We start from the raw sequence: 12,637 nt of genomic DNA, 5'->3' as shown, positions 1-12,637 counted from the left end.
CTTTGATAAGCTGTTTTAATTTGGTGCCAAAATCACCAGAGTCTATCTTATTTTCATACAACGTCAGGCAGTTCTTTTTTCTTAAAATCTATCCATCTCGTAATGTGGTATGTGGGAACCCTATAATTTTTCCCTCTTTAAGAATATTTACTATTTATTTATTTGGCTGTGACTGGTCTTAGTTGTGGCATGTGGGATGTAGTGCCCTGTTGAGTGTTTAGTTGCTCAGTCATGTCTGACTCTTTGCGACCCAATGGTCTGTAGCACGCCAGGCTCCTCTGTCCTTCACTATCTTCTAGAGTTTGCTCAAATTCATGTCCATTAAGTTGGTGATCCTATCTAACCATCTTATCCTCTGTCGTCCCCTTTTCCTTCTGCCCTTGATCTTTCCCAGCATCAGGGTCTCTTCAGTGATTTGGCTCTTTGAATCAGGTGTCGAAAGTATTGGAGCTTTAGCTTCAGCATCAGTCCTTCCAATGAATATTCAGAGTTGATCTCCGTTAGGATTGACTGGTATACAGAGCAGTGTTTATATGTTGATCCCAACCTCCCAATTCATCCTACCCCCTTGGGGTCTATGCATTTGTTCTCTATATCAGTCTCTCTTTCTGCTCTGCAAATAAGTCATCTCTACCATTTTTCTAAATTCCACATATAAGTGATAATTGTGCTGTGTTTGTTTTTCTCTGTCTGACTTACCTCACTGTGAATGGTAGTCTCTAGGTCCATCCTCACTGCTGGTTTAAGCTCATGGTTAGTTCCTGCGATGCAGAAAAAGCCTGTCCAGGGGATGCTGGAGACCTGGGGAGTTAAGGAAACACCAGCCCCTGAGAGGAAGCAGTTGTTATGGGGAGATGGACTCTCCATAGGGTGTTGGAAAATGGATTCTAGCCCTTTCTTTGTCATTATTTCTATGACCCCAAAATGCCCTTGACTCTTCGGGGCCGCTGCTTCCTTAGCTATGAAATGAAAGGATGGGACTCCATCTATGTTCCCAGGGGGCAGAGAGCACCACCCACATGAGGATTACCTGCAAGGTGCTGCAAATGCAGATCCCTCCAATGCCCACCTTGTTTGACAGAATTAACATCTCTTAGAGTGAGACCCAAGACTCCACATTCTTAGCATGTCTCACAGAGCAAACCTCACAGGTGATTTTGATGTTCCCTCAAATGTGAAAGCTGCAGCCATCCTGAACACATTCCCATTCAAAAATGTCTCATTTGGTGATTCGTTATTACAAGCAAACAGATCAGCAGAAAGCCCAGTTATCATTTCTCTCCCACACACAAATCCTGAATCCTCCTGATTCTGTCAAAATGTGAGGAAGACATGCATCTGGACACCCTGTGTGGAGCCTGGCGTACTGTCCCCACACCTGCCTCTCCCTGCAGGGCAGTGACCATCTGCCTGCGGGTTGTGGCCAACATCCTGGTGCTTGTCTCACTTGCTGGGAGCATCTATCTCATCTACTTCGTGGTGGACCGGTCCCAGAAGCTGGCGCAGTCCAAGAAGGAGCTGACACTCTGGGAGAAGAATGAGGTACCCACACACAGTGGCAGACCCTCCTCTGTTTCCTGGGTGTTTCTTATTTTTTATTTTTAATGAATTAATTAATTTGCACCAAGTCTTAGTTGCAGCATGCAGGATCTTTAGTTGCAGCATATGGGATCTAGTTCTCCAACCAGGTATGAAACCCATGCCCTCTGTACTGGGAGTACAGAGTCTTAGCCACTGGACCACCAGGGAAGTCCCCCCTGTGGTGTTTCTTAAGTGGATTCACTGGAAGTATCTCCATGGAAAAACTGTAGTCCTCTTATTCTAGAGCACGGATCACAAGGGCTTGGAACCAGAGTGGCAACACTCGGGCTTGGCTGAATGATATCCCCAGTCTTAATGAGGAAGGTTTTGATTCAAAACCACCCTCAAGATATGTACATTCTTTCCCTTGGAGTTGTACGGCTGACTGTGCTTTGCTTTCTTGGCTTTGTGTTTCTTTATATGCATGTTTCCAGAAACTGACTTCACCAGGATTTGAATTAGCAATTGCATTGTCTTCCATTGCATGTGTCGAAGTTGACCACATGGGGATTGTTGAACATTTAGGCGGTTTCCGTATTTTTATATTTTGCCTGTGCTGGGTCTTCGCTGCAGTGTGAAGGCTTCTCTTGTTGCAGTACATGGGTTTAATTGCCCCGAGGCATGTGGGATCTTAGTTCCCTGACCAGGGATCGAACCGGCATCCCCTGCACTGGAAGGTGGATTCTTAACTATTGGACCACCAGGGAAGTCCCTCTGTATTTCTAAGTCACAATAATGTTTCCCAAAATAGCCTCACACTAATGGCTCATTTTTGTAAAGGTCCTTTCCCCTCCATTTATGTGACTATTCCCACGAATAGAAGATTACCAAGAGGAAGGTTATAAACAGTTTTATAATTCTTACTAATTATTATAAGACTCTGGTCCTGAAAGTTTGGTTTGATTTACCTGTAAATATTTGAATGGCAGAAGTAGCACAAATGCCATCTCTCAGACCACTTCTATGAAAATGATTAAAAACAAAGTATGCAGGCAAAATATTCATCCCCAACGTACAATAATTTTCCAGAATCTGAGACTGCATTACAGAGTCTCATCTCATACCTCTGTATTTTATGTCAACTAAGTGGGTTATAGAAATATGTGCTTGTGTGTGGATAGGTAGAGTCTCATCTCATACCTCTGTATTTTATGTCAACTAAGTGGGTTATAGAAATATGTGCTTGTGTGTGGATAGGTAGATAAATTTTTGAAAGATAAATTCAGAAATTATTTCTTCTTTAGCTCACACCTCTCATGTACCAGCTAAGCCTCTGCTTTCACTTGCCATAAATACAGAGAAACAAGAGTCATTCAAAAGTAATGCTCTAGATAATCTTACATGTGCAGAAAGAATTTTATTACCTCTCAGACTTTCCTTTTCTGTTCTTAACAGCTACATTTATTTTCTTCTTCCATCCACGGTAAGGAGAGTTTACATAGAATAAGATGGTAATTGAAGAAGGTGGCCAAAACACCAGTGAATCCCAAATGGCATATATGAGAGTCTTCAGTTTAAGGAAGGTTCCTAGAAAGAATAGGGCTTCCCTGGGGGCTCAGTTGGTAAAGAATCTGCCTACAATGCAGGAGACATGGATCGGATCCCTGGCTTGGGAAGATCCGCTGGAGAAGGAAATGGCAAACCACTCCAGTATTCTTGCCTGAAGAACCTCATGGACAGAGGAGCCTGGTGGACTGGAGTCCATGGGGTTGCAAAGAGTTGAACATGACTTAGTGACTAAACTACCACCGCACCACTGCAAAGAATAAACCCATGGCAAAGTGGCCTTGTCAAACAGCTATTAGCTAAGATCTGGGGGAGGTTTTCCATGTAAGAACTGCAGGATTCTCTGAATACCTCTCTCCCCTACCAAACATTAGGCTATGAGATCAACTGTCAGGTGATGAAGCCTGAGATTCGGGGGTGGGGGGCCCTCGGAGGAGCTTGGTGGGGCATGCATTCTCTTGTAGGTGAGTGTGGTGGTCTCCCTCGTCACCATGCTGGCACCATCGGCCTTCGACCTTATCGCCGCCTTGGAGATGTACCACCCACGAACCACACTGCGCTTCCAGCTGGCAAGGTACGGCCACCGTGCTGGGAGGTTTCCTTATGGGTCCACTGTCTGGCCACCCACTGTGGGAACTCCGTCTCTCAGGAGCCAGGGCTTGCTTTGCCCCACCCCGCCAACCTTAGCACAGGACTAGCCCTACGGAGTGTCTTAGCTACCGGGGTTGAATGATGGGAAGGAGGGGGAAGAGGAGGTAAGGAGAGAGGAGGGGGCTGGAGAGGAAGGACCAGGAGGACTGAATGGAAGAGACGGATGAAAGGGTGGTGATGAGAAAAAAGGAAAAGAGGAGGAGGGAGGGAGGGATGGAGAGGATGAGAAGAGGGGGAAACAGGCAGAAAAAGCAGATGCGAGAGAAAGGACCAGAAGATGAAGGAAAGGCTGCCCTGTTTTGCCCACACTTGGAGTCCCTCGGTTGGATTAACCACAAGAGGTGAGAGACTCTTGCTGTCTTTGCAGATGTGAGATGAACATAATGCTTTACTCATAATTCCCCAAAGCACAGACCCATAGAGGTTCTTGTGGGTAAGTCAGGGAGCATGGGGGCTGTGTCAGGATGGTCAGTGGGTGTTCAGCAGGTGGTAGATGCAGATGTGAGCCACAGCAGTCTGAGGACAGGGGAGATCAGAGGGGCTGGACTCATGAAACCACATTTCATTGCTAGTATTGGCTTCAACACTGTCTTACTGAAAAATCTCCGTTTCCTCCCTGGAGCAGCCTCTTGGTCAGTAGACATGCAGCTTTAGGGGAGGTTCTGTTAGGGTGATGGTTGCAGAGGGCAGGGATATTAGAACATGGCTTACTTGTCTCCTAACCCTCTGGGGCCTCCAGTGCTTTGATTGTATTTCCTCTTGTAACACTGGATCATGTTCTACAGAACAAATAGATCACTTTGTGAAGAATGACTCTCTTTCAGGAGTCGGCAAATATTTTCTGTAAAGGACCAAGTACCTCTTTTTGATTGTGCTGGTCTATGAAATCTCTGAAGAGAGACTATGAAGGCCTATGAAGGCTCAATTCTGAGGTCATAGTAGGGAAGTGACCATGGACCATACAGCATCTATGGGGTGTGGCCGTGTTTCTTGCAGTTTTATTTCCAGAAATAGAAGAGGGTAGGATTTGGCTAAAAGGCTGTTATTTGCCAGCCTTGAAGTCCAACGGAAGTCCAATTGTCATTTCAAAGATAGAAAAACAACACTTGAAAGATCAGGGGATGGCATGTGGAAACCCCTCATCCAGGGTGGCTCTGGGGGGAGGGGTGGTCCCAGCCCCCGGGTTCAAACCCTTGCCTCTATGCTGCGCTCAGCACCTCCTCTGTCAACCCAGGAGAGAGAAGAGCATTCCTCAGCAGCTCCCTCACAGGTAGACACCAGGGAGAAGCAATACTATGATTGCATTCTTAGTATACAGATTGGCCTCATTGTTCTTGTTCAAAACTAGAGAAACAGAGGCATTGATAGACTTGCCCCTCATGAGTTCAGGCTACCATTTTTTTTTTTTTTTACACAATCTGATTCTGAAGGAAACCAAGGGTGACAACCAACCACTGTCTTAGTCTAAGCATGATAGTCACTCCAGAATCATGGTAGAAGCATGGATCAGACAGAAGCATGGATTTTGTGTGGTGGTCTGCTCATTCAAGGTGGGTTTGTGGCTTTCAGGGTCCTTGTACTCTATCTGGGGAACCTCTACAGTCTGATCATCGCCCTCCTGGACAAAGTTAACAGCATGAGCATTGAGGTGAGTGCTCTGCCCTGGGAACTTGCCCAGCTGCCCACTGCCTCCCCCATACCACACACAGGCACATGTTCACATATACATATACACACACACAAACATTTACACACACATATGCACATGCACACACACATGCATACACTTACTCATACACATATATGTGTGAACACACGTGCATACATACACACAGATACACACATGTGCGTACACATATGCATGCACATAAACACATGCATATATATGCATACACACACACACACACACACACACACACACACACACACACACACACATACACATACACACACATTGGGCTTCCTAGGTGGCGCTAGTGGTAAAGAACCTGCCTGCCAATGCAACAGACAAAAGAGGTGCAGGTGAATCCCTGGATTGTGAAGATCCCTTGGAGGAGGAAATGGCAACCCACTCCAGTATTCTTGCCTGGAGAATTCCATGGACAGAGGATCCTGGTGGGCTACAGTCCATGGGGTTGCAAAGAGTCATACATGACTGAAGTGACTTAGCATGCAGCACGTATGCCAATATACATACCCTATGAATACATACACACAAACAGAGGTACACATATATACACAGTACACACAGAGACACACATATACACATGCACACATATACACATAAACAAACATATATTTATATATATATATATACATATACATATGCACACACACACACATATACATACACATACAGGGCAATCGTCAGTATTGTCAGCATTACTGCTTATACTTGCACTCCATTCTTCATGTTGGAAATTTAATTCAGTTGTGGTCTTCTCAACATAAGAATGGGAAAATTAGTCCCAAGATAGAGAACCTGAGGCCAGAATTGATGGCTAGTCACTAATAAGTGCTAGAATGAGAATCTGGGTTTCCTGACTCTCTTTTCCTGGAATTCCACCAGGAAAAGCCATTAACAGCTCTGGTAAATGATCCTGGAAGAACTGCAGGCCATGTGACCCACTCAGAAAATCAGGAGAACATAAACATCTTATGGAGAACAGTTCAGAGCAGCCCCCCTCCCAATACCCACCAGGGGATCCACTCCCAGCCTAGGATAGGTTTGGAGTTCATGTTAAACCTGATCCACCTGTGAGAATATCCCAAAGGGTAGGGGGAAGTGAGGCAGGGAAGAGGAGGTTTCTTAGGGTTGTTTATATAAGCCATACCTGACTAACATCAAATCTTACAGCTTGTAAGACAGCGGAGGCCACAGGGAGTAATGGTTCTGCATCAGGGCTTCAGTGTTGCAAAGACCGGGTCCCCACCTGCCACCTACTAGCATCTTACTTCATTTAGCTGAGCTTCATCTCATCTATCACATCTATAACATCCATTCCTAGTACGGAGCACTCACCTCATCTATCACATCTATCTTATCTATCACATCTCGTCTATCACATGCAATAATCATTCTTACCTGACACTCTCATGAGAATGAGAAATAGAACAGGCCATAACTTAGGACAGCCTCTGACACTTACTAATGACCAATAAACAGTATTCATTACAATGTTCATTCCTGGACTCTTCCTAGTCAAGTGGTTATCAACCAAGCTAGAGAGAGTGGGAGAGTGAGAGAGATAGAGAGATGGAGACAGAAACAGAGATATAGAAAGAGATTATTTTGAAGCATTGCAATGATACCCTTGGTGTTCATGATAGATTGTTATTTACAAATACAGTAAGTCCCCTACATATGAACTTTCAAGTTGTGTACTTTCGAAGATGTGAATGTGCTCCTGTGTGCTAGCTAAATTGTAACTGTACTACTGTACTTTTCAAGGTCCTGTACTGTTAGAATAAAAATGTTTTCTTTATTTTTGGGGTCTTTTTTAATGTATTATTTGTGTGAAAAGTATTATAAACCTATGACCGTACTGTACTATACAGTAGATTGTGTTTGTTGGATACCTAGGCTGACTTTGTTGGACTTATGAACGCGATCTCAGAGCTGAACTTGTTCACATATTGGGAACTAACTGTAACTGAGCAACCTCTTTTCTTCCTTCTCTCTGTCTGCAGGAAGCCACTCCCCAAAATAGCACAAGTCACTGGATAGATTCTACCTTTGCCACCAGGGCAGCCCCCGGAGAAGAGAGATGGTCCACACTTGGGCCTGGAATAGGGCTCAGGAGAAACAGCACATGGGCCTTGGAAGAGGCCAACATTCCAACTTACATCTCACCTCTCTCAGGAGCCAACAAGACCACAGTCTCCACCCGGAGTCCACAAGACCAATGCTGGGAGACCTACGTTGGACAGGTAGGTTGCTGTCCTTTATTTATTTATTTATTTATTTTGGTTGCTGTCCTTTATAAAACCCTTTTGAGTCGATTATGCCTCTTTTATAGAAAAGGAAAATAAGTTAATTGGGGGTTTAAGATTGCCCAGGTCTCAAAACAAATAATAATAATCAGTGTAAAGACTCCTGCAGTATTAACCATGTGCTTGACCCTGTTGTCAGCGCTTAGTCTAGAATTTTATTGTTATCATCCTTAGAACCAGAGATAAGGAAATTGAAGCACAAGAGGTTAAGTAACTTACCCACATGACAGATAGTTAAGAGGCTTCCTTGATGGCTTAGTGGTAAAGAATCCTCCTGCAATGCAGGAGACACAGGAGACATGGGTTTGATCCCTGGATCAGGAAGATCCCCTGTAGGAGGAAATGGTGACTCACTTCAGTATTCTTGCCCGGAAAATCCCGTGGACAGAGGAACCTGGTGGGCTATAGTCCATGGGGTCACAAAGAGTCGAACATGACTGAGCATACACACACGCACACGGATAGTAAAAGCAGAGTGATGCCCCAAATGCAGGCATCTGCTCTAAACTGTGCTCTGAACCCATCTGCTTTTCACATTTGCTCTGTTGTCTTATACAGAGACTCTCCCTCCCTAGGTATTATCCCATAAACATGCCTCAAGTGGTCTCCTACTAAATGGCTCCCAATCATAGGTTGTTTTTTTTTTTTTCCTGGTTTGGTGTAATGCTGGCCTCAAATATAAAAATTCAAATGAACAATTTTTTTTAAAGATTTTTTTTTTATTATTATTATTATTTTCCAGTGGGTTTTGTCATACATTGATATGAATCAGCCATGGATTTACATGTATTCCCAATCCCGATCCCCCCTCCCACCTCCCTCTCCACCCGATTCCTCTGGGTCTTCCCAGTGCGCCAGGCCGGAGCACTTGTCTCGTGCATCCCACCTGGGCTGGTGATCTGTTTCACCATAGATAGTATACATGCTGTTCTTTTGAAATATCCCACCCTCACATTCTCCCACAAAGTTCCAAAGTCTGTTCTGTATTTCTGTGTCTCTTTTTCTGTTCTGCATATAGGGTTATCGTTATCACCTTTCTAAATTCCATATACATGTGTCAGTATGCTGTAATGTTCTTTATCTTTCTGGCTTACTTCACTCTGTATAAGGGGCTCCAGCTTCACGTGGACCATTTTTTAGTCTTCCTACTTTTGGGCTTCCCAGGTGGCCCAGTGGTAAAGAATCAGCCTGTCAAGGCAGGAAACACAGATTCCATCCCTGGGTTGAGAAAATCCCCTGGAGAAGGAGATGACAACCCACTCCAGTATTCCTGCCTAGAAAATTCCATGGACAGAAGAGCCTAGCAGGCTATAGTTCATGGAGTCATAAAGAGTCGGACATGACTAAACACGCACATGCACAATTTTTTAGTCTTTATTGAATTTATGTTTTACAATATTGGTTCTGATCTACGTTTTGTTTTTTTGGCCCCGAGACATATGGGATCTTAGCTCCCCAACCAAGGATCGAACCTGGCCTCCCTACATTGGAAGGTGAAGTCTATACCACTGGACCACCAGGGAAGTCCCCAGATGAACAAATATTTATTGAGTGCCCGTGTGCCAAAAATGGAGTCACCACTGGAGGGGGTCCAGTGGCTGAAGTCATGGAAATGAACAGAGATGGGGGGATCCTGATGAGAAAGTGGCCATGGGGAGGTCTGGGCATGGTGGCACGCAAGGATGCCTTGTGTTTCAGGAGATGCTGAAGCTGTCCATCATCGACATGCTCTTCACCGTGGCCAGCATTCTGCTCATAGACTTCTTCCGAGGACTTTTCGTTCGGTACTTAAGTGACTACTGGTGCTGGGACCTGGAAAGCAAGTTTGTAAGTAAGATGCTGCTGAATCCACCCTTTCCTGATGGCCAGGCTAGGAAACTGACATGGCTAAGAGAAAACACGTGAGGGACGAGAGAAAGAATGTACAAAACTAAGTTTCCATTTCTTTTTTTTTCCCATTCACTATTTCTGGGATGGCCACACAGACAATGGGAGCAAAGAATTCTATGCATGTCATGATAATGAACCAGTTTACGCAAAGAACTTTGGAATGTTTTTTAATACAGAAGTTCATTTTCCCTTGTAGCCAGAATACGGGGAATTCAAAATTGCAGAGAACGTGTTACATTTAGTCTACAACCAAGGAATGATTTGGTATGTATCAAAGCTTCTTCTTCCTGCCTGTGCTCATATCTAATCTGGGGTGAGATTTTTATTTACTTCAACTGGATGGGGTGTGACCATAGTAAACACAGTCATAAGAATTAGTAAAGGACATAAACAGTTTATGATTGAAGGATTTCATATGAATAGTCATTTCAGTAATGGTTTTTGAAGCATTTTGTGGAAAGGAATGATGAAGGAAATGGTCCATTTTTAGACCACTATCAGTTCCTGCAAAACAAATAAGCAAACAAAATTGCACAAGAACCAAGAACCAGTAGAATAAACTGTTGGGGAAGGTGGGGCTGGTGGCAGGGGGAGGCTAGGAGGAGCGGCTGCTGACCCCTCAGGAGGATTTCCTTCAGTAGCTGTGTCCCAGCGGGGAGCCTGCCCTCAGCTCCCCACTCTCCTTTCATATTTTTTTTGAGAATATTTATTTATTTATTGGCTGTACTGGGTCTTGGTTGCTTTGTGCAGCCTTTCTCTAGTTGCAGTGAGTGGGGCTACTCTTCATTGCAGTACACGGGCTTCTCATTGTGGTGGCTTCTCTTGTTGAGGAGCATGGGTTTTAAGCACAGATTCAGCAGTTGCAGTGCATGGGCTTAGTTGCTCCAAGGCATGTGGGATCTTCCTGGATTGAACAGCGACACAGGACCTTGCCGGACTGAACCTGTGTCCCCTGCATTGACAGGTAGATTCTTACCCACTGTGCCACTAGGGAAGTCCTCTCATTTCATCTTTTCACTAAGCCCAGGTGCATGACCATCCATCTACCGGATAGACAGACCCATCCTAGGGGAAGGCTGTTCACCCAGGTTAACTCCCAGCCATGGCAATCATGTTCATAAAGATGCTAAAGGCTGGAAGGGATCATCTGATCCTTATGGACAGGTGTGTCCCTGGGGGCATGGTGGAGAGCTCCCTAATCATTCTTCCACTTCTGGCTTTCCCTCCTGGACCCCCTAAAGTGCTCTCTGTTAAAATACAAGCAAAGAAAGAAAAGGAAGAAGTGCCTGAATGTTCCATACATTCACAAGACACAATCTCTTCATCATCATACAGTAAAATGCAGGAGAAATGGAGAATCAAGTAATACTCCTTTATTCAAATTCTGTGTTCTTGGGACTTCCCTGATGGTCTGGGAGCTAAGACTCCAAGCTCCCAATGCAGGGGGCCTGGGCTCAATCTCTGGTCAGAGAACTAGATCCCGAGTGTCACAACTAAGACCCGGTGCAGCCAAATAAATTTTTTTTTTTAAAGTTCTCATTTCAAGAAAAAAAAAATTAATTCTGTGTTCTTATAGTCCACTTATTTTGAAAAATATTTTCATAAATATAGTATTAAAATAATACATAACATTTATTTAACATTTGCTAGATATCGGGCACTTTTTCTTTTTACCTGTAATAATTGGTTAAATCCTTATAGAGACCCTACGAGGTAATTAGTATTTTCTTCTCCATTTTAAATATGAGGAAACTGAAGAAAAGAGAAGCTAAGTGTCTTGCCTAACATCACATGGACAGTGATCTTTTTGCCTGATGTGAGAAACCAAAAGCTTTTTTTAAAGAGTTTTACTTATCAAACCTATCCTTGTATCTATATTTATCTTCCTGCTTACTAAACCCAAATTTGACAAGTATTGTATTGAATGAGCATCTAGTACAAGCAGATTAGCCTTCAGTCAGAAGATCTGGGTTTCTTTCCCTATTTGGCACTTATTTGCAGGGTAATTGTATCTCTGTTTCCCTGGCATTTCATCCCAGGCCTGTCATTCCCAAAAGCACTCAATTTGGTTGATATAGGTCACCCTTTTATTATTAGTCTTTGAGCAAATCACCTAATTTTCCCAGACCCAACTTTGGATACTAACCCCTCCTTTTATTTTATTTTTATATTAATATGTTTATTTACTTTTATTTCTGACTGTGTTGGGTCTTCATTGCTGTGTGTGGTCTTCTCTCACCGGGTCTTAGTTGCAGCATGAGGGATTAGTTGTCGCTTAGCATGTGGGATCTTAGTTTCCCAACTAGGGATTGAACTTGTGTCCCCTACAGTGGAAGGCAGATTCTTAACCACTGGATCACCAGAGAAGTCCCTACTCCTCCTCTTTGATTGCAGAAGGTTAAGTGGGCCAAAACATGTGAGGATGCTCAGCCCAAGGTGCAACAAAAGTAGCTGTGCTGCACATATCTTGATGGAAACTGAAAGTCAACAGCTGATTAATGTAGCCCTCACCATGGATGCTTAGATGCTCAGCCACTTCAGTTGTGTCCAACTCTTTGTGACTCCATGTAGCCCACCAGGCTCCTCTGTCCATGGGGTTCTCCAGGCAAGAATACTGGAGTGGGTGGCCATGCCCTCCTCCAGGGGATCTTCCTGACCCAGGGATTGAACCTACATATCCTGCATCTCCTGCATTGCAGGCAGGAGACACCAGGGAAGCCCTAGCCCTCACCATAGACAGGCAAAATCTAGAGCCTACTCAGAACCGTAGGGTTATCCACTGTTTGCATCTTGACCAGAAGAGGGTCTTCCCTTTGCTAACTCTGAAAAGACATTCAGCATTCCTGTGTCAAGAGAATTTCTTTTAGGCCATGCTGTGCAGCAGGTGGGATCTTAGTTACCCAACCAGGGATGAAACTTCTACATTGGGAGCTTGCAGTCTTAACCACTGGACCCCCAGAGAAGTCCTTTCTGGTTTTTTCTTAAGAGGCTATTTTAAAATAGGCTCTCAGCTCAT

At 44.2% G+C, this 12,637-nt stretch overlaps 1 protein-coding gene across 1 annotated transcript in view; it reads left to right on the top strand.

Annotated features, from left to right (window-relative positions):
• Nucleotides 1–12,637, top strand: part of TMC3 (transmembrane channel like 3) — a 53,155-nt gene that overhangs the window by 23,449 nt on the left and 17,069 nt on the right. The window contains exons 10-15 of the mRNA XM_061159623.1: nucleotides 1,395–1,542; nucleotides 3,552–3,661; nucleotides 5,308–5,386; nucleotides 7,429–7,668; nucleotides 9,430–9,558; nucleotides 9,818–9,885. Coding sequence (XP_061015606.1) covers nucleotides 1,395–1,542; nucleotides 3,552–3,661; nucleotides 5,308–5,386; nucleotides 7,429–7,668; nucleotides 9,430–9,558; nucleotides 9,818–9,885 — 774 coding nt within the window. The remainder of the gene's footprint in view (nucleotides 1–1,394; nucleotides 1,543–3,551; nucleotides 3,662–5,307; nucleotides 5,387–7,428; nucleotides 7,669–9,429; nucleotides 9,559–9,817; nucleotides 9,886–12,637) is intronic.

Source organism: Dama dama, chromosome 13 (assembly GCF_033118175.1).
Source record: "Dama dama isolate Ldn47 chromosome 13, ASM3311817v1, whole genome shotgun sequence".
Lineage (NCBI taxonomy): Eukaryota > Metazoa > Chordata > Mammalia > Artiodactyla > Cervidae > Dama > Dama dama.
The sequence above is the reverse complement of the archived record's forward strand: the minus strand, read 5'-3'. Positions and strand labels throughout refer to the sequence as shown.